A 25838-nucleotide genomic window follows, 5' to 3' on the forward strand; every position below is an offset into this window, starting at 1 on the left:
TGTCAGGGAAAAGAAATCAGACAAACAAAAACAGAGCTCTTGTTGGAAAAATGAGGATGGTGTGGCGGATTTATGTCTGTACATTTTACAGAGCAGGAAAACACGATCTGAAAGGCAACTCACATTGTTGACATTTGTCACATCTTTAATGATGTTGAAAACATAAAAAAAAGTGGATTTCGGACAAAATGGCTGATTTAATCTACACTCAACAATAAAACATGCTGACAGGTTTACAAAATAAAAAGGATTCATATTCTGAATTCTCACTCTTTTAGAGCTGTTATGTCTTGCACAGTGACTTAAATCTTCTCATAAATTTATAATGCATTTGTCCCTAATTAAATATTAAACTATCACTACCATGTTATTTATGTGAACTTTACTTTGGCTACTATAGAGGAATTTGAAAGGATTATCTGTGAGGTATTTAATTCTCATATGAATACCATGAAATGATCAAACTTATTCCAATGAAAATGCCAGTAAAGCAGATATACAATAGAGATATCTTTATTATAGTGCATTTATCAAATGTTACAAGCTTAAAAAAACATAAGGTTATCCAGACAAACATATGCACATACCTTGTCATTTTGTGAAACTTCCTTGAAAAGTGAATATTCACATCTGAACAAGGGTATGTGGATGATACAGTTAAAATAAATTTCCTGACAAAATATTATATACATTTGTATTTCTTGTTGCATACTAGATCACATCACTTATAGGGCTGGGTACCAAATTCAATACTTTTTAGGCACCGACCGAATTGCCTCTATAGTATCGAGTATCGAAAAATGCCTTGTCATTCAATACCCAATTTCAATACCTAAGGAGCAAATCTCATCAGCGTCAGTGAGCCAATAAGCATGCTTCTACCAAGATCTAAAAATGCTGCTGATTGGCTGTCTAACATTACATATGGTAGAGACGTGCAGAAGAAATACTGCATGTTCGCAAACTGACGTAGCTCACGTAGCTGAAAAATAAATAAAAAGATTTATGCCATAATGTGTAACGTTGTAAATTCCTTTTGTTTTATAAAAATAACGTTAAGGAACCAGTATCAAAGTCACGGTATTGGTATCAAATTTTTTTTAATGATACCCAGCCCTAATCACTTATCCTATGAACTCTACTGATGTTTAAGAAATACCCCAACGTAAGGACAAAAAAAACCCCCCAAAAGATTAGTCGATTAGCTATTAAAACCTCCAAAGAAAACTTAACTAAATGCCTAGTCCTAGAAAAACAGAAGGGAAAATTAATTTTCCTTTGGAAGTCAGTGTGATATTATGACCTTGGTGTGCACAGTTCAAGATTGGTTTCTAATTAATTGCAGTAGCCTTTGGCATCAGTGGTGTGTGGGAATTATTCTGTTACTTTCGTATTTGCACATTTGCATGTGTGCTGTTGGAGAACAATGGGAAGGGTTAGTCTATGGGTTCATTGCAAAGGCTGATGGATAAACTGCTGTCTTCACATAGGCCTGTGTTGCGCAAGTTGCTGAGGTTGTGCAAATGGCATTACAGGGAGACAATGTAATAACTCCAGGGGAAGTGCCCTGGCTACATGCGGGGAAAACACCATAAAGCCTGAAGCATCAAGGAAGCATTTACAGTGCTGATTCATAAGGGGACCAGAGCAAACACTTCCAATTCAACTGTACCGTTAATCAATGACAGGCTGACAATTCTGTGTCCTCTAGAAAACCACAGGTAGGAAAACTCATGCCCTGCAGGCGAACCAAAAACTGAACCAAACACAATGGGCACTTTCTGAATGAAAACAATTGGTCCCTAGAGCATTTGCACACCTGGCACGTCAGCTCATGCCAAAGTAAACCAGGTTGTCTGTGCATCAACAGAAACATTAAAAAAAGAAAACAGACACAAAGAACTATATACAATAGAAAATAAGACCACCAGTAAATAAAAAGAGAGAGTGGGAGAAAGTCCAAAATAAAAAGGCCTCACCGTTCCAGTAACTGGACGAGGCTGAAACCCAAACAGCACCGGAAGGATACACACATCCACCAACAATGTAGTAGCTACACACAACACACCTCCATATATGTAAACATACACTGTAACATTTATTGCCTTTTCTAGACCCAGTCCTGATGGATCTTTTAATGCTCTGTGTGTAAAAAAACAAGACCACATGTAAATATATATCAGATTATTGCCATAAGAGGGATAACATTTAGAGGTGGCACTGAATTCAATATAAAAACTGAAGAAATGATTCAACAACTTTTCTTCGGAAACAGCTGAATACATTCTGACCGTAACAGGACGTACAGCATACACACTTGGGGATTCAAACATTTCTGAAAGAGAGAAAATAAATAAGTATCCAGTGTTCACTGCAGCAGTCAAAATCAACTTAAATCCACCAAAACTCAAAATTTTCCAAAGAATGTGAACTGATCTGGGATGTGGGATATTTTACCGTATCAAACATGACACTGTGGTATACTGTGCGTCTTTGCAAGGTGATTAAACAGTTCAAAAAGGCCTTAATGTCACTAGCAGATTTAAAAACAAATGTACGCAGGACTCAACATCCTGTGTCCTTCTTTGCTTTGTGGAGACCAGTGGCTTTGGATGTGCTGACACTGGAGGAATGAGATGCTTGAGAGTTAACGGTGTTCAAGGCCCAACATGGCTGCTCCCACTCACATATCCAAAAAACACACACCTACAGTACACAGATGCAGGGTAGCACTGGCCAAAGGTCCAACGCTTCAGAGGAAAAAGAGAAAAGGAGAGAATGAGACCAGAAACCAGTACACTGCAGACAGAGAGGACAGACAGGAGGTGGAGTGATGGATCATTTTGCTTTCTTTAGCTGGTTAGAAAGCCAGTCGAGACCCTCGTAAAGACCATCTCCAGCAGTGGCGCATGTGGCCTGGATATACCAGTTACGATGGCGCAGGGAGTGAAGGCCCAGCTTGTCTGTGATCTCAGCTGCATTCATTGCATTGGGAAGGTCCTGAAAACACAACACTTTATTAACGACAAGAGAAAAAAGCAACCAACATTCCCTGCTAAGGTTTGCACAGATCACTTTCTTACCCCCTTGCTTTTTATCATGTATACAGACAGCTGCAGGTCCTCAGGAAGGCAGTTCCCTCAATTCAATTTCAATTCAGTTTTATTTATAGTATCAAATCATAACAAGAGTTATCTCGAGACACTTTACAGATAGAGTAGGACTAGACCACACTCTATAATTCGTCAAATTCTCTGACGACACCGCCCTGCTGTCTCTCCTTCATGGCCACAAATCTGATCATGGTGCTGCCCTACCTGCATTCGTCAAATGGTGCGACGAAAATTGTCTAGACCTATATGTGATGGAAACTAAATAACTGATAATTGACTTCAGAAAAGCCAGTGTCGAACCTGAAGCAGGCATCATACGTGATGGAGATGTACATATCGTTCTTGAATACAAATACCTGGTAACTGTGTTTGATTCACAGCTGAAATTGAATGAGAAGACAGACTTTAAGGCCCTGACACACCAACCCGACAGCCAACCGTCAGCAGAAAAGGCAGTTGGACTGATCAGTTGGCTCCCCGAGGTCCAAAAAGTGCCTCGGAACACACCGCAGCGACGCTGACTTGAGTGTACGTTCTGCGCGTGCGCGAGACGTAATACGTCTCTTAACAGCAGGCGCGCTAATCTGTATTGTCGCCCAAAAAAAGGAAAACCGGAAATGACGAACGCGTCACGTGGGTCTGGCTTCTCCAGCCGAACATAATAGCGGCTTGTTCAAAATACGATCTCGTATTTTACAAAAATAGTTCACTGAAACGTGTTTCTGAAAACATTTTAAGCGAGAAATAGGCCGTGCAGTTGCTGAATCTGTCTTCATTTCAGATCGACAAAGGTCAGTTTAAAAGATTTTTGTCAGATTTTGAGAGGTGTCCGTCACTCATCCCGTTCGTCATTTCCGGGTTAGCACTCCACCAATCAGATTGGTCATTGAGTCCGACTGCCCGCCCTCCGACACAGCAAGTCAAGTCGGCCAAAATGAAGGCCGACGGCCCCTACGACAGACGACGGCACGGAACACACCAAACAGACTCGAGTCACTGACCTTGCCAGACTGTGCGACGGCTGATTATCGAGTTGGTGTGTCAGGGCCTATTGTCATGAGGGGGCAGCAGATAATTCATCTGCTAGGGAAGCTAAACTCTTTCGGTGTCTGCAAGGAAATTTGATGTAACTTTTACAATACTTTTATCGAGAGTCTTTTAACTTTTTCATTTGTGTGCTGGTTTAATGGTTTGTCCGTTAAGGACAAGGTCTGTCTAACATTGTTATGGTCTGCTCCAAGATCACTGGAGTCCAGCAGAAAGACCTCAGCTCTCTGTGGAAGGTACAAGTGGGCCAGAAAGCTGACAAAATATTAACTCAACCTGACCATGTCCTTTTTAGTGAATTTTTTGTTATGCCATAAGGTTGGCGCTATTATGTTCCTGCAGGGAAAACTAATCGGTATGCAAATTCTTTCATTCCTTCAGCCATTAGGCTACTGAACACAAATCGTTGATCTATGCTGTTGTTGTCACTGGCATGTTGACGTTGATGTGGATGCTGATTGTTGTCGTTACTCTTGTACTTATTTATGACATGGATGGGATAGACATTGCATTAATATCCTTAGCAGAATACTGATCCAACATTCTGCATCTGTATCAGTGCTCTTATTCATCGTTTTAAAATTGTTAACAATGCAACAATACATTTTTTTAACAATAGTATTAAAATGTGCAAAAGCCTATAAAGACTGTGGACATATGAACATCTCCAGACTAATGTTATACACATTTATTTGGTCCTTTAATATTGTGTGTCTGCCGATACAGAGGCCAAACGGATACATATAATACTAAATGTTAATTAAATATGTATCTTACACCCTGTAGCCTACCGAATCTAAAACACTTTATTTTTCAGGAGCTACTAAAATATGTACAGTCCTTAATCAAAAATATTAAGTTTATAAGCTCAAATTATTGATATAATATGAAAGTGGGAGAGGACAACTGAAACTGACGAAGTGATAGAGAAACAATTGCTCTGTTGGAGTTGTTGTAACAACAAAAACACTCATGGTTATACAGTGGTGTTACAGTAGGCTGTTTTAAAGGAGAGCAGGGATGCAAGGTAACAGTACAGCCAGGTAAGGTGGACAAAACACGGTAGAGTAGCCAATACCAATTCATTAAAATATGCCCGAAATGGCCCCAATACAGATCCCTAGGATCAGTACGAGAAATCTTTAATATCTAAACAAATCTAATAAATTGGGGTTGCTCTTTCACTTTCTCCACCCAGATTTATCCTGCCTGTCTGGGGGTTGAACCTTCTGATCTCAAGGCCACTTCTCCAACCTTTAATTTACTACTGCGTCTGCTATCTTTGTTCCTTTGATCATACCATTATGTTAGTGGACCAATCCCCTGTTCACTGACCAATGATTAATGACCAATTGATATGTGCCAGGTTCTCCCACTAATGATTTTTTCTCAGAACAGTGACTTAAATTCACCTGTTTGTTGGCAAACACAAGCAGCACAGCATCCGCCAGCTCATCTTCAGCCAGCATTCGCATCAGCTCCTCCTTCCCCTCACCAGCTCGCTCCCTGTCATTACTATCCACTACAAAGATAAGGCCTGAAAATGGAAAAGAGGGGAGGTTTTTATAAAGAAAGTGGATAAAGATCTCCACATGTTATGGAGGATTCAACCAACAGTGGGCCGGCAACATGAGAAGTCTCTCACCTTGTGTGTTTTGGAAGTAATGCTTCCAGAGTGGCCTGATCTTGTCCTGACCGCCAACATCCCACACTGTAAAACTGATGTTCTTGTATTCTACCGTCTCAACATTAAAACCTGCGGATGAAGGGGAAAAACGAAGAGATAAATATGTTTGATATCTTGGCATTGGTAAGAAGACCATGCAGTGTGACAACTTGTAAAGATGCAGGAGAGGACTTACCGATAGTAGGGATTGTGGTAACAATTTCTCCCAGTTTGAGCTTGTACAGGATAGTGGTCTTTCCAGCAGCATCCAGTCCTACCATCAGGATCCTCATTTCTTTCTTGCCAAACAAGCCTTTAAACAGGCTAGCAAAAGCTCCCATCTTGGCTCACCTGCAGAAAGAGAAATATTATCGAGTGGCTAGGTCTCTAAAAATATAGATACCAAACTGTAAACCATGACAGAGATCATTCATCAAGTGTTAATGTTCCACCTTTAGAGGCTCATTTTGTTGTTGGCTGACTTGTGACTTTAAGATTGTTTCTGTCGGTTACAGATAGCAAATTGGCAATGTTGCTATAGACAACGCAAACATCACCTTCGAAGGCCTATTAAGTATAGATGTCCTAATCAAATTATTTTCTGATCAGAGTCCTCCAATATTGTATACTGGCCAATACCAAGTCCAATCTGATACTTATATTTACCTATATGCGATTAAATATATTTGACACATTAAAACGACAGCTGTAGCTACTAACTCTGACATGTCTTATTTTCTAGCCTGTTATCAAGTTACTCACAGAATTAATGTTATTTAGCAGCAGCTTCTATGGGCTGCCGCCACCGTGTTTGTCATTTTAACTGGCAAAAGTTTGATGGTGGTGATGGTTAAGTGATGAGGTAAACAAGACAGACCATTGCACTTTATATCTAAATAGTGGTAAGTTAGCTACTGTTGCAGTGTAAAGTGACTTCATTGAGCACATGCTCATCAAGCTACCCATTTGGCCAATTACATTTTTTGATCCTGTTTAAGTGACGCTGCAGTAAAATGACATCACAAAACTCCAGCATAGAGTACTAGTTCCATAAACATAACTGAAATACCCCAGCATTGCATACAAGCGCATGTAATTATTATAATACATGTCCAAATAGAGGTTATAGCCTACAATTCAATTTCTTTTTTTCTTTTGAACACTTATGAAGACCTTTTTAATACCACATAGAATGGCCTATAGGATATAACAACAATTTTCTAATGCTATAATGAATTAAAGCAACACAACCTAGACCTTGTAGCAAAAAATTGATAGATTAGCCAATTAAAAATGATTCACTAAGTTCATTAGATTTTTCTGTAAATCATGTTTCTGTTGTTGTTTATGAAGAATGTGCACTGTTTTTACTTGTTGGCAAGTTGGTGCTAATCTCTATTGCACTATTGAGCTGCATATTTAACACACAGCTGAGCAAAACAAGTTGAGGCACGTTAGTTGTCAACATTGTGTCCTAATGTAGCCTCAATTTTAGTATCATAACCATGTAGCCAGCTAGTCCTGAAACAACGAGTCTATTACTCGAAAAAAACGTATTGCCAGCTATGTAGCTAGATAATTTATAGTAATTTATCAAGACAAATGCCAAACATATGGGTTCAGCCTCAGTTTTATATCATTATTTAGGTTTGGGACTGTTGGCTGGACAAAACAATTTACACTTCATTGATTCAGTGATTAATCGATATAAAGAAAACCTGACAGATTAATTGATAATGAAAAATTTGCGTTGCAGAACCATGTAAGAAAATATTGCTTAATTATCTTCTTTTTTTTAAACGTTACATATAGCCTATATCAGAATTAATTTCTGTATTGGTGAATCCCAACAAACCTATTTTTTCATTCATTCATCTGGGGTTAGGATAGCATCCAGCTTCTCAAACAAATGACGTACTTTCGATTAACGTTAATAGCTAACGTTACTCCTTTGAGTAAACAGGAATGACATGTTCTTTTTTCTGTTTCTACACCTTTATTTCTTAAAAAAAAGACAACTTACATTTTCAAGAGAGTTCACAGCCAGCAAACACATTTAAATTAGTGAGTTGACCATAAAGCAGGCGTTAACCCAAGCTAGCCTAACGTTAACGTTAGCTATATTTGAGGAAGAATAACATTAGATTACCGTTTACAGCATAAGATACTCCGTCACGTACAAATAAGACAGTGACTGTACGTTAACAGGTTATTGCTCTCCACACTTATTTCAATGAAAATTAATATCTAACTGTTATGACAAACTAACGTTCAATGTTTAATTACAAATAATAGTTGTACCTTTACTGGTGCTTCAAAATCCTTCTTCCTGGTCTTGACCAAGGCTTTATAAATGAAGGCTGAGACACGTCTCTGAATCTGCTCTGAACCTCCGGTGCTGAAGAAATGAAGCCAATGCGGAAGTGCCAACAACTGCAGTTCATCGATTGGCCACTTGAGGCTGGCTCCAAAAGGGAGTCAATCCCCATAGACCCCCCATGTTGAAATCATTGACAGTCTATGGTTGAAATGCACGCCTTTCCAGCAGAATTAAACACTTTTACAGCCTGGTACAACAACAAAACGGGTATGGATTTATAGCTAAGTTCTCCCTTCATTATAACTGTGTGGCGCATCATATCATTTGGAGATGATACATATGTCATAAAAACACCCACAGGAGGAAGGAGGAGAGTGAGAAACGTTATTGGGTTATGGTCACTTTTAACACTATACATTACAAAGAGAAAAGAAGAAAAAAAAAATGTAAGGACAAATTTGTCACAGTGTCACTCTTAGTTTGGCCCCCTTTCACGGTTGTCAAAGGTTAAGGCCCCCTTTCTGAACCCTGTAGGATAGTAGCCTAGTGATTGTGTAAATTATTTCTAGGTAACTCCAAAACGCAAATTTGTTACAACCTTATCCTCTGAACTTCTTTACCTTGTACCAACCACTACGTACCTCACAAGTATTTCATTGGTGCTAATATTTACAAAATATTGAATCTAAAGCATCTTTCCTCATCTGGATTATGGGGATGGACAGCAAATACTCAGCAACTATTTTGATAATCAATTAATCATATAATAAACATGGCAAATACTCTGTCTCCAATTTCACAATTAAGTGGATTTGCTGCTTCTCTCTGTTTTATATGATATTATATGATAATATTTATGATTATATAGTTAGACAAAACAAGACATTTGAAGACATCACCTTTGGCTTTACGAAATTGTGATTTCAAGCAAATGATTAATTAATCAATAAAAAAAACAATCTGCTACCTCTCCTCAACTCCTACTTTTAAATTCATTCATGTTCACAGATTGAATTTCTATATTGAATCCACTAGGTGGGGCTCTATCCATGGTTGTTTTTTCTCTAAAGGACCAATGAAGTTTGAAAGTACATGGAGTGTGTAGTTTGACTGGAAGAACAGGCTATAGGTCCTTTAATAATATACTGCATGGTTGTGTCCTTTAATCTCAGGCTTCATGGATCATTTACATCTCATCCATATGGTTCTCTTGAATGCTGTGCTTTAATTTGTTTGCAAGATTGGTGGATTTTGCTGTCTAAAAGCAATGATTATAATGTAATAACTTATATGTCTAAAATGGGGAAATTCTCTTTTGCTTTATCCATGGTCAAGGACACTTCAGGGTGGATGTATGCTGCCCTTGTGGGTTAAACTTCAGGTCTGGTGGAGCTTCGGGCTCTGATCATGAAACCACTTTTAAATATGATGAATATCCTTTCTAAGACTACTGATCAACAGAACAGGCAATTTATGCAAAAAATGTAAACTGAGTGAAAAATGTTAGTTGATAACTTAATGAGTTGAGACCTACTGACCACAAATAAAAGCTCTGACATCAGAGAAAGGAGTTTTTAAATACCAAGTTTCCCTAAAATGTCCCGATTTAACTAGGATGGCATCCTAGTGATGGGTACCCAGAGTATTCCAGATTTCTATATCACAGCAGATAAACCCAGTCATTTTGCAGCTTCGGCCACCTGGGTGGCGTTGCAGTGGGAGGGAATATACAGTAACAATAATGAGAGAATCCAATAAGGTTGCAGCAAGATGATGTCCCCCCCTCCTCTCCAGCAAAGGGCCCTGCCTCCCAGCGGACCACTGGGCCTGTCGCACCGGATTGAAAGTCTGTGTACATGTGGGGCCGCTTAAAGAGGTGCGCCGACCAAACGGCACAGACTTTCTCCGTTGAAGAATCAGCGAGATGAAGAGCAGCGCCAACCCGGCACCATGCGCTCCAGGCTCCCACGGACCGCCTGCTTATTGCGACTCTTTGCACTCTGCATCCTCCTCTCGCACACTGCAGCTTATTTTGGGTCAGCCGATTTGCTTTTTACTTCTGTTCATCACATTTATTGGTTGCCTTTGTTGTTTTAACCCTTAGAGGAAATCAAACCGATAACCATTACAAACTTTAGCCAAATTACGCACGCGTAATTGTGCGCATACTATTGAGGTAAACTGTTGTGTTGTTCGAAACCGCTACGGTTTATTTTTTTTAAATTGTCATGCTAATTTGTTGCAATATACTATTTCCCTTACAAGTGGTAATTTAAGATGTATCTCAACCAAATTAATCTGAATTATTTGGCTATTCTTACGCGTTTTCCTGGATTTGTTAAATTACCGTTCCTTTTACCCGTGTATAGATTTTTATTGTTTACAGTGTTATAAATCAGAAAAAATAAAACCCCATATTTTTTAGTTTAATTTTACTGACGGAGTAAATTAACTTTTTTCAGGTGGCAAGACTGAGTAAACAGCGTAAAACAACAAATTCGTCACATGTTTCTATTAGGTCTAATAATAACGGCAGTGATGGAATAATTATTGGAAAATGTTTCACCGTAGCCTAATAGTAGCCATATATACCTACAGTTTATGTCAAAGTTAGATGCATTTATGCACTGCATTTATCAAAGACCAACTTACAAATGCAACTCATCGGACTTTGTTGTTTCACTCCTCTCCAAGGCTGACAGGTCGGGAACCCTTGGTGTTTTTACCAGGTCCGTTTTCCAATGAACCTCCGACAGGCAAGGCCCACCTGAAGCAGTGCGAGCAGATGACTCTGACCAGGCGGCAGAAGAGGCTGTGTCGCAGGGAGCCTGGTCTGGCCGAGACGCTGAGGGAGTCGGTGCGCCTCAGTCTCCTGGAGTGTCGGTATCAGTTCAGGAATGAGCGCTGGAACTGCAGTCTGGACGGCCGGGGAAGCCTTCTGAAAAGAGGTAAGAATACAATTTCAACACGCTTTACAGTTTTAGCACTTTGTTGATCCGTCATCTAAAGCGACTTGCTGGGCTCAAACCTGACACCACCCAGTTGTGCAGTCCCTTTTGTGTATTTTGTCTTTATTTATCTTAATCTTTATTTACATCAAGTGAGACAGGTGCATAGCTGCCATTTTTTTTAATCTACATCCACTTAGATGACACGCGGTATGTTTTTTTGTGTGTCTCTGAGCAAGATACCAAAATGGGGTGCTGAGCCACATCTGCCTGCATGGCCCTGACGCTGATGGCAACATCCATTTATCTTAAAACAAAATGATTATCTACAGAAAAAACTTGTAGTAAGTTGAGAACAAAAGTTTTGGGCCAAGACTGGAGACAGTAATCAAACATGATTGCGGTCTACCTTTAATAAAAAATACAGATTTATTTTTTAATCAATGGTGTGACTCATAATCCACATGTCAACACAGGGATGTGGTAAAATGTAAACATTTAAAGTAACATTTCCATATAGAATCGTGTTAATTATCACAAAAAAATAGTATAAAATGAATATCAGTTAATATATAATGTCTAACTCTTTAATAATAAAACACATACAAAATGTTTTTTAGACTATCAAATGTTGTTTGTATTGGTTGTTGCTGCCTTTTTTCCTTACTCGGCCCTGATTTTATAGAAAGTTTATATATATATCTTTTCTATTAACTTTTATCTAACATTTGGAGAGATTGCTAGTATACCATTTCTTTTCTTTTTTAGAGTTGTGACAAAGTGACTATGTGATTTAAAGTCATTCTTGTGTACTTCGAGCAACTGTAACACCAAAGCGTTTGTGACTCTAAATCCTTTTTCTTTTATTGTGTGTAACTTAAGATGTTCTGCACACTCCCTTGACTTGATACAACCCCTGAAAAAAGTTTTCAAAAAGTAGTGTATTTAAATACTTTTTCCATGACCTGATTCAACCATTGATTAGCTACACTTAAGATATGCCATACTAAATCACCATATCGGATATAGCTCAAGTCCTCTGCAGGTCTGCTGTGCACAGAAAATGCTTTATGCATATGGATATCAGTGTGTGGGAGAACATGAACAGGTCAGCATGGAGGTAATGAGGGAGTAGAAAGCCAAGAAATGTGGTGTGGTGGAGAGTGCTCAAGCCCCGTGGTTATTTTTATCTCGGGAAAGCGCCCATTCAGAGAGGAAAAGGGTGGCATGATTATCCACTTTCATCTGGGAAAATCCTTCCTAGTCAAAATAATAATTAATTGGATCAAAATATACCCTGGTGATGGCTCTGGGTGAAGCAAATAACAGTGTGTAACCAAAAGGAAAGAAGAGGAATTATTACCCATGCCATTTTGCAGAATAATGCTGAGGTTGTAGCAAACCATGACAACGTAGTGAGCTCTTTGTAAACATTTTGGCTTAAAGGCTTACTCAGTGGCACAAAAGGCATTTGGATGATTGTAAACTATGAATTAATCCCTTAAGCTATACACAGTTTGCAGTCAGAACATGTTTTTAATGACAAAAATAGCTCTTGCATTAAAAGCTTTGTAAATTCAGCTCTTTAAATCGGTCCTAGATATAGACAAACTGTCTTTTACATCTATCCCAGCATTCAAGGAGACTGCCTTCCTACTGGCAGTGTCCTCTGCGGCTCTAACCCATGCACTCGCCAAAGCGTGCAGCTCAGGCCGAATGGAGAGGTGCACATGTGACGACTCCCCCGGGATCCAGCATCGAGAAGCGTGGCAGTGGGGGGTCTGCGGGGACAACCTGAAATATAGCACCAAGTTTCTCAAGAAGTTCCTCGGCCAAAAGAAGGTCAACAAGGACCTGAGGGCTCAAGTTGACGCCCACAACATCAACGTTGGAATTCGGGTGAGTGTGAACAAATAAAGCCAAAGGAGTAGAAATATTGCATCCGATGTGCTTCAGCAAAACAGCCCCCTCTTCCCTTTATGATGCAGTTGCCTCCCGAGGCCAAGGCATCACAAACATCACCTATACCTGAGCCACACTTAGCTCAATTAGTTGGGCTGCAATTTTACACTACAATTTTACCTCTGGCACACTCCAGCACCATCAGACGATACAGAATTGTAAATCTCAACTGCATATTTTTCACAGTGCCAGCCAGACAAATGCCCCTTTATTTGCTGCCGTCGTTGGCCTTGGAGGATAATAAAGAGACAGAGGGTGAGGCAGTGCAGCAGGGAGTCAGGACGGCTGTGGGATCGTTGGAGCCAGGTGTTCTTAGACATGATAAAGCTTGCTGTGCGGGCCTACAGAAAATTAAAGGTCTCATGTCGGAGAGAACGATTATAACCGAGGCCTCTTTTTAATATACGAGCGAGCATTTTTTTCCACTTACTGGATCACTGGGCTCTTCATAAATCCACCTAATGTTCATAACCACCACTGTGTTGCTCTGAAATGGCAGGCCCCAGGGTCCTACTCCTTAAGCTCACACCTAGGGAGAGCCAGAAAGAAACAACAGGAAGAACTGAAAGCATCAGTCTTATCTCATCTTTACTGAGTTAAATGTTTTCCTCACTTTACACCAATGTGGCCGAGAAGAGACCACGAGTCGTGTTAACAGAAACATGAAGTGGTCGGCACCCCCCTCATCTTTCAGTAATGGTGCTCTGAAGCCCCTGAGGGGTTCATACCTGCAAAGGGAGGAACTGAGCAGCACTTTTAAACCCAGAAGTACCCTCTGGCTCCCTCTGTATGACCTGTCTCTGGCCCCCGCCAAGACAGCAGCTCTCAGGCTGAGTGATCGCGCTCTCATCACTGACCATCAAGCTCAGTGAACTATTAACCTAAATCAGGGGGCACCATGGCAAAACGCTGCTACATTTTTTTTGGCACTTCTTGCACAGAAATTCTTATCAATGTTTTCCATGAGCAGGCATGTACAAAGAACAGGGTGGAGAGATTCCACTGTCTGCACCGTTTGTCACTAATGCCTCGGGCTTGAGGAAAGAGACAGGAGAAAAGCAGACAGAGCTAGTTTCAACACATTGAGAAAAAAAATTGCAAGAGCTGTCCAAGTGAGAAATGTGAGGTAAATGAAATACGACATTCTGAACAGTCCCCCTCAATCCATTATGTCAAATTTTTGACTAAGGTGGGCTAAAGACGCACGAGCCCAGACCACCACTCCTAACCCTCTACCCACCCTGCAAGAAACTGTCTCACTCTGTCCAGATAGACCTCCCAGATAAGGGGCCAGGTAATGAATCAAACTGAAAGAACTGACATCTCTGCATTTTCTTCCCCTCCCTTGCTTTTTTTCCTCACATCTCAGGCAGTGAAGAGTGGGCTGAAAACAACCTGCAAGTGTCATGGTGTCTCCGGCTCTTGTGCCGTACGGACTTGCTGGAAGCAGCTGTCTCCTTTCCATGACACTGGACGGCTGCTGAAGTACAGGTATGACACCGCGGTGCGAGTGCTGAGTGTCACCAACGCAGCCACCGGGGAGACGGAGCTCGCTGGGCCCCGTCGCCACGGCCAGAGCCTTCGTACTACTGACCTGGTCTACCTGGAAGACTCCCCCAGCTTCTGCAGGCCCTCGCGCTACTCCCCGGGTACAGGCGGCCGGTCATGTGCCAAAGACACCAGTTGTCAGAGTATGTGCTGTGGACGTGGTTACAACACAGCCATGCGCCTCACCAGCCTGTCCTGCCACTGCCAGGTACGCTGGTGCTGCCACGTGGAGTGTCAGACATGTGTGAGAGAGGAGGAGGTGTACACCTGCAAAAACGCATAACAAATGATAAGATAGAAGAAATATGAGAGCGACAAAGAGTTCATCATTGACCTGAAATATTGACATGGCTGAACTATAAGCTCCTATAGACAATTCATTGAGGGATCTCACACCAGAGCATGTCTTTGCAGATCTCCAATCTGGCCTGCATGTGATTTGGGGAGGAATACACACAATTGTAACATTATAATATTACTGGTTATTTGCTAATCATCACTGATTTGATACGCAGCAGCTTACTGTAGGTGAGGATGTTTTCAAACTACTCTGCTTTTCTCTTGCTGGATGCACTGAATTCCCTTTCCTCTGGGACGTAGGGGAAATGAGCTCTTAAAACAGGTACTGGACTGGATGTCACCAGCAGTACGACTTCAAACCCCGTCTGCAGGGGATCTCTGACACTGACTTTGTTGTATTGTAATTACATTGGCCCCTTCCACTTGACTATTTATTGTATCAGTCATTGTATCTGTTGTACTGCTGCTTTATACTTTAACCTTCTTGTAATTGCCACTAAGGCTAAAATGGCCTTAAACGGAATCCACCTGTCTGTCTTTCTGTCTGCTGTGGAGAAATGTTAGGAGTTCATTTCTGATTAAAAAGCACTTAAGTTGCTCTTGCTACATATGATACAAAGTATGTAATTAATCATAGACGTTATAAAAATCTATAGGTCTAAATATATGTTTAAACAGAATCACTGGAAGCTTTGAGGGGTGCCACTGATATACATTGTAACAAGCATTAACAGGGTTATTGTGTAAAGAAACAAGCTGGGTTTCAGTTGCTCTTATGGAAATGTCTATGGAAATCTCTACATGTAATGTCTGCTCAACAGAACAAAGGGAACTACACGGGGTAATAGTGAGGGAAACACCAAACACTGTCTTTGAAAAACAAAAGAATGAAAAATGCTTAATTTCTGAACATACCACCCCTCCTCTTGTATTTCTTCTATTTATAGAAGCACACACAATGCTATACTTTAAAGTTTAAAATTGCCTGCCAGAACTATTTGGTCTTCAAAGTCTAATTTAGCCACATCTTTGTTCCAAATGCCTTTGAAGTGGGCTAATCGTGCTCCTCATTTTCCCAAATTGCTAATCAAGGAAAATCCCCATGTTTACTCACTTATCCTTACATCCAAGTCAAAAGTGCACGTTACACCCAAGGCTTTATTTTATTGGCCAGTTTATGTTTTGTTTGAGTGATTCTAAACTGTATATATATATATATATATATATATATATATATATATATATATATGATATGAATATAATTCATGTCAGGGCTCCAGGCATATGACAATGTGGAATCGTATTTTTCTACCTCACTTCATCTTTTGGCAAATATCAGTAAGATTTATGAGCTATGCAGAATTATGTCCTGTCCTTTGCATTAGTTTTTAAAGATCATATTTTAGATTGTTGTACAGTTCTTTTGAATTTGGTAATACATATCTCCAGATTTCAAATGTATTTTTTTAATCTTGTTGCATTACTTTCTTATTTAAAATAAATAAGATTATTAAATGGACATACATTTGTAAGAGCTGTGTGTTTGTTGTGTCTTGTTCAGTAGCCGCAGGCACATACCCTTAACCGTGCTCTCACACACACATGCACGCACACTCCACACGCAACAGCAATACACCTGCCTGAAACTCTGTGCCCTGCATCTATCGAGCAAAACCACTTCCTGCTGATACTGCCCTGCCCTCCTTTTCATCTAAAAGGACTGTGGTCTGGCTGCATCACCCTCAAGCGCCCAGTAAAAGGCGAGGGCTGAGTGGAGGACACGCATACAGGTGCTGTGCCTCTAGCCAGCACACCAACCAATGACCAATGACAATGACTCAGAAGAATGCTGTCTTACAGAGCGTTTGACCCTCGATTCACCATTAGAAAGTAACATTGTGCTGCCCCAGAATGACGATGAGAGCAGTTTATATGCTATTATCTGTGAATCATAACGTTCCACTCATTTGCAAAACATCAGTGAACCCACAGCATACAGAGGGCTATTGTATGAGGTATTTATGGTGTGTGTGCTCTGGTGCTTTTGATGTTGCTCTCTAATTACTATGATTACACATTATTATTCCTTATTAGATCATCAACCAGAGACGCCAAGTATTGCAGTGAATTATAGGACAATTTAAAAGTTACTAAGTTTAATGACCTTAAAAATCTCTATCATGGTTGTGCAATATATTATATTGTTGGAGCAAATTATCTCTCAGTGTCATGAGTATACTGCATGACAAAAATCAGCCCTTTTTTATTAACAATAAAATGTGATAAAACTATGAGATGAGCCAAATGTCCATTAATTCCAGCCATATGACAAATGTTAATAAGTAAGGCTAAAAGGTTTTCCTCATGTAAAAGAGAGAATAATCATCAATCTTTCTACTCTACTATCTCTTTTTAGATTCCTAAAATGTGATAATTGCTAAAAAACAAAACAAAGATATATTTTCTTCAGCACTAAAAATCTTATCGTTCCAGAATGAAAACCCTGTATCTCTAAATCTGGTGCGTTTTTAATTTTTCCGATAAACTGAAGGATTTTGTGTTCCTTTAAAGGTTGAGAAAATCCTTCCACTTCTAAAGTTATAAACACCATTTTAAACTCTACTGGATTGGCTGAAAAATACATTTGTCACAAAGCTCAAAACAAGCAGCTTTTTCTTAGCTCATGAACAGTTGACATTTTTGAAATATGTGGTGTTTTTGTCTATCTAATAACATTATATTACCAATATAAACCTTTACTTGTACCCTTTGCTTCAATATTAAGTTTCCCTCTAAGACAATAAAGAAAAAAAAACTTCAGTTCAGTGATACATAAATGCGTCAGCCGTCAGGTCAAACAAGTTCATACGCTGAGACTACTGACTCACTATATTAACTCGTCATATTTTAATATTATGGATCAATATTTAACTTTGTTCAACATGAAATGCTGTATTTAAAACAAGCCATGTTCTTCTCAGCAGAGCTGTGGGATAAGAGAGAGGAGTGTGTCGCAGAATGCAGGGTGGATCGGGGTTGAGATATTGAAGGACATAAAAGAAAAAGATGAGGATGGAGGGATGAGAAGGGGTAGTTTGTGGCCCCAGGAGGCCTATCCCCTGCTGCTGCTGCTGTTGTTTTATAATGAACTCCTAAAGCCTTCATTTCCCTCACTACCCTGAGTGGAAGGGGTGCAGCGATGGGGGCTGCTGAGTCCACAACCGGATTCGCACGCACAAGCCCTGAGGGTGGCTGCTTTGAGCGGGGTGGGGGGTTGGACGGAGCAGGGGTGCAATATGCAAGCTCCTATGTGTGTGTTTGAGACAGTCCTGACAGGAGACAGGTGAGGGCAGAAAGGTGTTTGCATATGTGTGTGTGCATACTTGCCATGTGCACACCTGTGGTCACTTTAGTAGGAGTGATATGTGAGTGTGTGTTTGTAGTCAGGTTTTCCAGTGCGGGCGGTCGGCCTGCTGGATGCTGGAGCTGCTGGAACTTCTCTCTGTAACCCTGAGACACTGAATGACATAGACAATGTAGAGTGACGCTGGTGGTAACACTATCTCTTGTGTCTGCATCGGCCTGGTTCAGGTAAAGGTTACTATGTCGGGCTGTGCTGCAGCAGTGTGCTCTGATGGATGAAGATGAATTGGCACACCTGAGCTGAGGCCTTTTTTGAGATACTGTATGTATTATATTTGCTTTGTTTGGCAACATTTTTTTTATCCAAAGCAACATACACAGCTTTCAGGTTTATACATTACTCATTTGTGTAAGAACAGTAGATGTTAACTGAAGCGTAAAAGGCTTGGTAGATACTTTGCTCAAGGACACAAAGCGCAGTCCCGTCCTGTAATCGGAACCTCTGAGCCTCAGGTCAAACATCTAAACCCTACAAGACTTCCGCCTCTGAAGAGAAGGTGCTTAGATAGCATCAGTGCTGGGACTAATCCCCACAAACACCCTGACATGGCACATAGATAAAATTAAATGATGAAGAGGATGAGGAGGGAAATGGATTTGGTGCACAAAAGAGGGAAAAGCGAGAGAGAGAGAGAGAGAGAGAGAGAGAGAGAGAGAGAGAGAGAGAGAGATTTGTGAATACACCATGGGGTAGGAATTTGGAATGTGAAATGACTAATGCAATTGCTCAACCCACAACAAGAACATGCACTGCCTAGAGCTATGACAAGGCTGAGTGCATACCTCTATGGGGGGGCCTAACGCAGAGGCTGTGGTGGACTGGGATGGTGCCTGAGTTCCTCACAATGGGTGATGAGATGCACGGGTGTAGAGAAGATGCACACATGTGTGATGGTCAATTGAGGAGGCAGCAGGGTTGAAATGATGGATTTTCACCTGAGGACAGAAGGAAAATAAGTTAATTATAGTATGAATAGTAATCAAATATAATATGCAAAATGTAAGCAGACAAAAAAAGTATTTATTTCCAGAAGTAGCCTGTAGTGTCTACCAGAGTCTAGCCTGGAGAACAGATGATGTGAAGGTGTCTGCGTGATATACAGAGCCTTCCTCCTCACCCTCTCTTCTAGAGCTGAAATAATTAGTCAATTAATTCAATAAATAAATTCCATTGGCATCTATTTTGATAACTGATTAAATGGTTGCTTCCAGTTTCTCAAAACATACATATACATTATATATATATATATATATATATATATATGTATATATATATATATATATATATATATATATGTGTATATATATATATATATATATATATGTGTATATATATATATATATATATATATATATATATATATATATGTATATATATATACACACACACAGTGGTGCTCATAAGTTTATGAACCCATGCTAAAGTTGACTAAAAAGAGGAATAAAAAAATAATCTTTTGGAAATTAATTAATGCCTTAATTAAAAAAAAAGTAGGAAAATTCCAACCTTTAAGGACACCAATTATCTTTGTGAATGAATAATGTATCGTAATTAATTCATGTTCTTCCTTAAAATACAGGGGGCATAAGTATACACACCCCATGTTAAATGCCCATAGAGGCAGGCAGATTTTTATTTTATAAAGGCCAGTTATTTCATGGATCCAGGATACTATGCATCCTGATAAAGTTCCCTTGGCCTTTGGAATTAAAATAGCCCCACATCATCACATAACCATACCTAGAGATTGGCATGGTTTTATTTCAGTTAGCCTAATAGCTGGTTTGATTTGCATTGAGAGATGATCTTATGGAAGGAACATTTATTTATTTACGATATATTATTCATTCACAAAGAAAATTGGTGTCCTTTTTTTAATTAAGGCATTAAGATCAATTTCCAAAAGAGAATTTTTTTATTCCTCTTTTTAGTCAACTTTTAGCCTGACAAGCCAGACCCACATCAAGATGTTGGGTCTTGAACTCACCATTGGCACGGCTCAATCCGAGGGGCGGGATAAACGGTTGTCTTTCAAATTCCTTCTGCACTCATAGCCAACCAGAGCAACGCTAGTTGATAGATTAAACCTTTTCCGTATCCGGTCGGCAAAACTCCAAACACATCTTCCTTTTTTAAGAATGACTTCAGTGCTTAACTCCAAGTTTTCCAGAGTCACGGCTAAAACAGATTCGAAAGACCGCTGTTCGCCAGCAGCAGCAGCCATCTTCTTTGTTTTCAAGTAGCAGGGATATGTTAATGCTTATGTAAAGCCTGTCCACCGACTCTATATACGATGTGATTGGCCTGACCAGAATTTGGTTTTTCCAGCTCGCAAACCAACGGAGAGTTGCTAGACTGACCCTGGCTGCAAATTACATCCTACTTACCTTGGTGACTCTAGCGCCATTATCAGGTCAAAATATTAATTTGTCCAATAATTTGGTTTATAACAACTACAGCTGAAGCAGCCAATTAGCAAATGTTAGCATGCTAACATCCTAAACTATGGTAAACATAGTAATCATTACACCTGATAAACATCAGCGTGTTAGCTTTGTTATTGTGAGCATGTTAGCATTTAGCATTTTAGTGCCTAAGTACAACCTCCTAGTGTGGCTGTAGGCTCTGAGTCTTGTTTACTATTTCTGACATTTTATAGACCAAATGATGAATCAGTTAATCAAAAAAACGTATCAACAGATTCATTGATAATTAAATGAATCGTCGCTACAGCTCTACTGTGTTGTCGGTTCAGCTCTACTCTGTTGTCTGTTCACCAGGAGACTAACCGGCGCTGTGGCCTTCTTATTGGTTTACTTGTCACACTGACAACCATCACTATAGCTGGCTTCTTTAAACAATATGGTATATTTGTATTTCACACAGCAAAATACCCTACAGATGTATACTGGAACCCCCCCTACCCCCCACCCCACACACACACACACACTGAGAAACTCCTGGGGGAGTCTGTTCCCATGAACCTGAAACACCTGCATCGCAAACAGCAGGGTTTTCATTGCAGCCGCTGTGATAGCACATGATAAGACCTCATGTACCTTCATAACTGACTCCCCATGCTCAATATATGGTACTCCTCTGCCTTTCTCTCAGCCACACACACACACACACACACACACACACACACACACACACACACACACACACACACACACACACACACACACACACACACACACACACACACACACACACTGACCTCCATTACAACTAAAACAAAACTTTCCCAGATCAACAATATGCAATGGAGAAAAACACAGATAAGGGAAGACTATGTGTTCTCTCAACCAGCAACACCTCTAGAAAATAAGTCTGGAATGCTGTCTGTGATTATTTGTAATATCTGCAGCTACACAATTATGCCATCTGTTGGCTTTATGTCCAGGAGTGCTCTTACTTATTAAATCCTCACTGTCATTAAAGGATTCAGATACACAATAATGTGCCATCAAAATCTATTAACTTTTGAGCTCTGTGAACCGCACTCTCTGGCTAACTGACTTGGTCATGATGAGAGTGTGGTTGTGAGTGGGTGCATGACTGTGGGCGGGAAGCTGTCAGGCAGGGGAAGCCCAGTGTAGTGCTCCATGCCATGTTGCTGTTTGTGTTCCCATCTTGGCTGAGCCGTCATCCGACCGCAGGGGTTGACGGCACCTCTCATCCTCAGAGGTCTGGGTGTCACAGGTGGTATGGCCACAGGGTTCTATGCGTGTGTGTGTGTGTGTGTGTGTGAGAGAGAGAGAGAGAGAGAGAGAGAGTGAGTGTGTCTGACAGCTGTATTATCAATCTATGCTATTTGAGGTCAGACAAAATAAAGCTGGAAGTTTAGCAGGAAACCATGAGGCTGATCACCTTCCATTATCGAGAAAGGCATCGCTTTGTCCACTCAATAAATTAAATTGCAATAAATAAATGTCAAATAAAATGTTTTAAATATTCTAACATGATTAATATCAGTAAATAGCTACTGTCTGTAACTCCAAATAACCTACAGCCATGGACAGATTATGAGACAACAACAGACCCCTGGACACAGACATGTAAAAGGTCCCCCACCCTTCTATATACACATGCAAGACACCAGAACTAAATGAGATACAGAACAACTACAGTAGACATTTTGCATCATTTTATGGTCATTTAGCATCTCTCTGTGATTGTGATTTCTTTATGGTTGTTTTGCTTCTTTGTAGTTGTTTTGCATTTTTTGTGGTTCTTTTGCATTTTGTATTCATTTGAAATCTCCTTGTGGTCGTTTTGCATTTTTTGGGGTTGTTTTGCATCTCTTCACAGCTGTTTTGTGTCTCTTTGGGATTGTTTTGCGTCTTTTTGTAGTCATTTGAGTTTTTTTCCATTTGTGGCTGTTTTGCATGTCTTCACAGCCGTTTTTGTCTCTTTCTAGTCATTTTACATCTCTTTGTGGTTGTATGACTTTGTGATGTCGCTTCATACAGAGGTTCTGATACTAACAAGCCAACTAACAGTACCTATCACCTTCTTACTCTGGTAGAATCAGCTTCCAGGGGAGGGGGCCTGTGCCACCCCTGGCCACCCCTCTGGCCCCGCATCTGCACCCCTTTCCCAGCAGAAACCCCTGAGACGCTGGGAGCTTATGAGTTTCTCCTGTCATTTCTGACAGGCCCTCATTTGCTTTCATTCAGCGTCTCATCACAGCTTCAAAGAAGAGTGGATCATCTCCCTCGGGGGGAGTGAGAAGATCCGTGTGCCTTCAAAAAATGACTGGTATCCAAAAATTGTTGACCCAAGGCAATTTTGCTCCTCATAATTGGCTTCTTCACTCTGTCTGTCTTGGGCAATCATTAAAGAGTTATGATGTATTATATTGCCTGGAAAACATCATTAAGTATGTTGTGTAAAAGTGATTCAATAACATATAATTTTCTCTTGATAAACAAAACAGTGTTATTGAGGGGGGTAGTCACGGAGTACACTGAGTGCTTTCTTCCCTACAAAATAACAACTCTGCTGTTGTCTAACCAGTACAGAGACACTGATCCAGTGCTAAATTTTGTTTGGTTCCAGCTGGAGACCCCAAAGGACCAAAGCCTTTCACCAGGAAATGGAATTCTTTGACGATCCAGTGAGGAGGTCGCACGCACGCACGCACGCACACACTTTTACTTAATATTCTGTGCTCACATGAATCTCATTCTAACACTTATATCCACCAAGGCTCTAAATTTGTTAAATGTGAATACATAAACATTTCTGAATCTGGAACCAGGTCTGCTTTAAAATACATATAAGATAGACAATTATGGGATACATGTGCACTTTATGTGTCTTTTTTTATTCAAATAAGAGCACCAATATTAGAATGTAACTCAAGTAAAGCACTTTGTGCAATTTAAAGCTAGCTAACTTTAGAAGAAACTTTCTTGAAGCATGTAAAAAAACTAAATTTGAGATGTACTGATAAAACACACAAACACAAACACACACACACACACACACACACACACACACACACACACACACACACACACACACACACACACACACGACCTAAGAAGCAACTTCCTTTGTGGAGGTAACAACTGGACAGAACCCTAACTTTGAATGTACATTAAACTATAAAAGCGACAAACAAGGTCTAACCACATATGATCTCTCGGTCAGTCGGAGTGGCGTGATCATGCTCCACACCTGGAGTCTGGATTTCATTTTGTGCCCGTGGTGCTCAGGTGTGGAGGAAAACCAGTAAGCTCATCTCATCCTTTCCTCAGGGCTGAAAGATAAAGGACAGACAGAGAACCCTGCGACCTTGAGAGAGAGAGAGAGAGAGAGAGAGAGAGAGAGAGAGAGAGAGAGAGAGAGAGAGAGAGAGATAAATGTGCCTCATGTTCTGTTTGGAAATGGTTTGAAGAGGGCCTTATTTCTCCCTTTCTCTACATCTTCTCTACTCTGAGCAACAGGTTAAAGCTGTGCACATCCAACCAATGCCCTGGGGATGTGTTATGACAACCGAAAACGGTGAACAGCGAGAGCAAGAAGTGGCATGAAATGATCTCAAGGTTTCTGACATGTGGGGGTGGGTGAAAAGGACCTCTGTTGAGAAGTGTCTAGCCTGAAGATACAACCATCAACTCAAGTACCATCAGGCAGCCACGGAAAACTGCCTGGGCCGACTTCTGATTGCTGCGTTGAATGAGGTAAACAAATACAGCTAGCACTGGCAAACAGTAGCTTGTAACAGCTCACTGCACTAATTAGGTTAAAGGATGCTCGGATTTGCTTTGCTTGCTCCTGGTCTCATCGATTCTCCCCTCCCAAATTAGTAGTAGACAGTAAGATGATGGAGGGTTGGAGCAACTTGATTGATATGTGGTTTTGTGAAGGTGCCAGGCAGCACCCCAGGATGATTTTCTTCATACTAAATCACCAATGAACTATTGTGAAATGTTCCCAGCTTGTTCTGGGAAATCCAAGCATGCCACTTTCACACAGTACTCAAAACTTCACAAACAAATCTGTCTCCGTCCTCAGGCATCCTCTCCACAGTGATCTGTGACTTACTGAAAGTTTGATATCATTAGTTTTGGTGTCTCTGACCGCAGGCAAGAAGGAAGCCTCTGGATGGGCAGGCAGGAATATTCTGACACCTATCCGTGGAGAAGGAGGATAGACTTATTAGACAGAATGAGTGTGAGCTGACAAAAGCTAGCCCCAGGACATGTTTCACAGAGTCTTTCCTGCCACATGTCTACATGTCAACAGATTATGCTATATGCGCTCAGAGTTTGTCTTGGGTTAGGGGAAATGATCTCTGCTACCACACCTGTCCGCTACTGCGTTTAAGAGAATATCAAATATAATGGAAAATATAGCCTGCAGCCTAGATTTCATTTTGGAGGGTTTAGCATCAATTGAATAACCAGAATGAAATGTTGACTTGTCCACAATAGGGTGTTGTGAGCCTGCATGACATTTAGTGCTAACATTTGTGTCCTGTTTCACCTTAGTGATGTATCACAGCATTAAGGATTCAAAACCAAAAAGGACAATTCATAAAGGTAAATACACGATGGGATTTGTATTAGCTTTCCTACCAGTGTGTCTGCTACTGAGTAGGCTCGCTTTTCCAGACCCTCCTCCAAAGCGCGCTGAAGGAGGAAGCTACTGAGCGGTGTCGACACTAGGTGGTGTTTCTCATAGACAGTAGGTGTTTCTTTAGCATATTGTACAAGCCAAAGATCGTAAATTAAAAACAAAAACAAAAACAAAAAAAACAACAAATAACACACACGTGAGATCAAAAGACAGTACTGAATATGTTATTAATGACGGGTAATAATCCTTATAACGTTCCTTACCTCACAAAAATGTCAGAGAAATAGCCGCTACCGGAGCAAAATATCTGTAATTTCATTTCCAGTGTCCAGAAATCGAGGCAGAGTGAGCACTCTTAATTCCCCCCCTCTCTCTTTCAGGTGACGCGACAGAACTTCCGCTTTCCCATTTCCGTACA

The 25838-nt window shown here is 40.4% G+C and overlaps 2 protein-coding genes and 1 long non-coding RNA gene across 3 annotated transcripts; 1 reads left to right on the forward strand and 2 right to left on the reverse strand.

Moving 5' to 3' along the window:
• Window positions 1–497: 497 nt before the first annotated feature.
• arf2a (ARF GTPase 2a) lies at window positions 498–8236 on the reverse strand. The gene is made up of 5 exons (XM_078270017.1): window positions 8128–8236; window positions 6023–6177; window positions 5806–5916; window positions 5573–5697; window positions 498–3000 (listed from the first exon to the last, which is right to left on the reverse strand). The coding sequence occupies exons 2-5, from the start codon at window positions 6165–6167 to the stop codon at window positions 2839–2841; spliced, it is 543 nt and encodes a 180-aa protein (XP_078126143.1). The 5' UTR covers window positions 6168–6177; window positions 8128–8236; the 3' UTR covers window positions 498–2838.
• A 1712-nt stretch (window positions 8237–9948) lies between these two features.
• On the forward strand, window positions 9949–16425 carry wnt9b (wingless-type MMTV integration site family, member 9B). Its single transcript, XM_078270015.1, has 4 exons — window positions 9949–10182; window positions 10841–11094; window positions 12728–12993; window positions 14426–16425. The coding sequence occupies exons 1-4, from the start codon at window positions 10097–10099 to the stop codon at window positions 14885–14887; spliced, it is 1068 nt and encodes a 355-aa protein (XP_078126141.1). The 5' UTR covers window positions 9949–10096; the 3' UTR covers window positions 14888–16425.
• Window positions 10999–25835, reverse strand: LOC144530438 (uncharacterized). The gene is made up of 7 exons (XR_013503109.1): window positions 25684–25835; window positions 25420–25538; window positions 24887–24972; window positions 19111–19263; window positions 18303–18868; window positions 14651–14871; window positions 10999–11084 (listed from the first exon to the last, which is right to left on the reverse strand). It is a non-coding gene; the product is annotated as an uncharacterized LOC144530438 (long non-coding RNA).
• Window positions 25836–25838: the final 3 nt, after the last annotated feature.

The sequence above is a fragment of the Sander vitreus genome, chromosome 15 (assembly GCF_031162955.1).
Source record: "Sander vitreus isolate 19-12246 chromosome 15, sanVit1, whole genome shotgun sequence".
In the NCBI taxonomy this organism is placed as follows: domain Eukaryota; kingdom Metazoa; phylum Chordata; class Actinopteri; order Perciformes; family Percidae; genus Sander; species Sander vitreus.

Excerpts from the sequence above, each read along its gene's own strand:
- wnt9b (XM_078270015.1), top strand. The coding sequence starts at position 10,097 with ATGCGCTCCAGGCTCCCACGGACCGCCTGCTTATTGCGACTCTTTGCA. Across the intron at positions 10,183-10,840 it reads CACACTGCAGCTTATTTTGG|GCTGACAGGTCGGGAACCCT; the intron begins GTCAGCCGATTT and ends CTCCTCTCCAAG. Across the intron at positions 12,994-14,425 it reads ACATCAACGTTGGAATTCGG|GCAGTGAAGAGTGGGCTGAA; the intron begins GTGAGTGTGAAC and ends CTCACATCTCAG.
- arf2a (XM_078270017.1), bottom strand. The coding sequence starts at position 6,167 with ATGGGAGCTTTTGCTAGCCTGTTTAAAGGCTTGTTTGGCAAGAAAGAA. Across the intron at positions 5,698-5,805 it reads TTACTTCCAAAACACACAAG|GCCTTATCTTTGTAGTGGAT; the intron begins GTGAGAGACTTC and ends TTCCATTTTCAG. Across the intron at positions 3,001-5,572 it reads TTGTGTTTGCCAACAAACAG|GACCTTCCCAATGCAATGAA; the intron begins GTGAATTTAAGT and ends TTGTGTTTTCAG.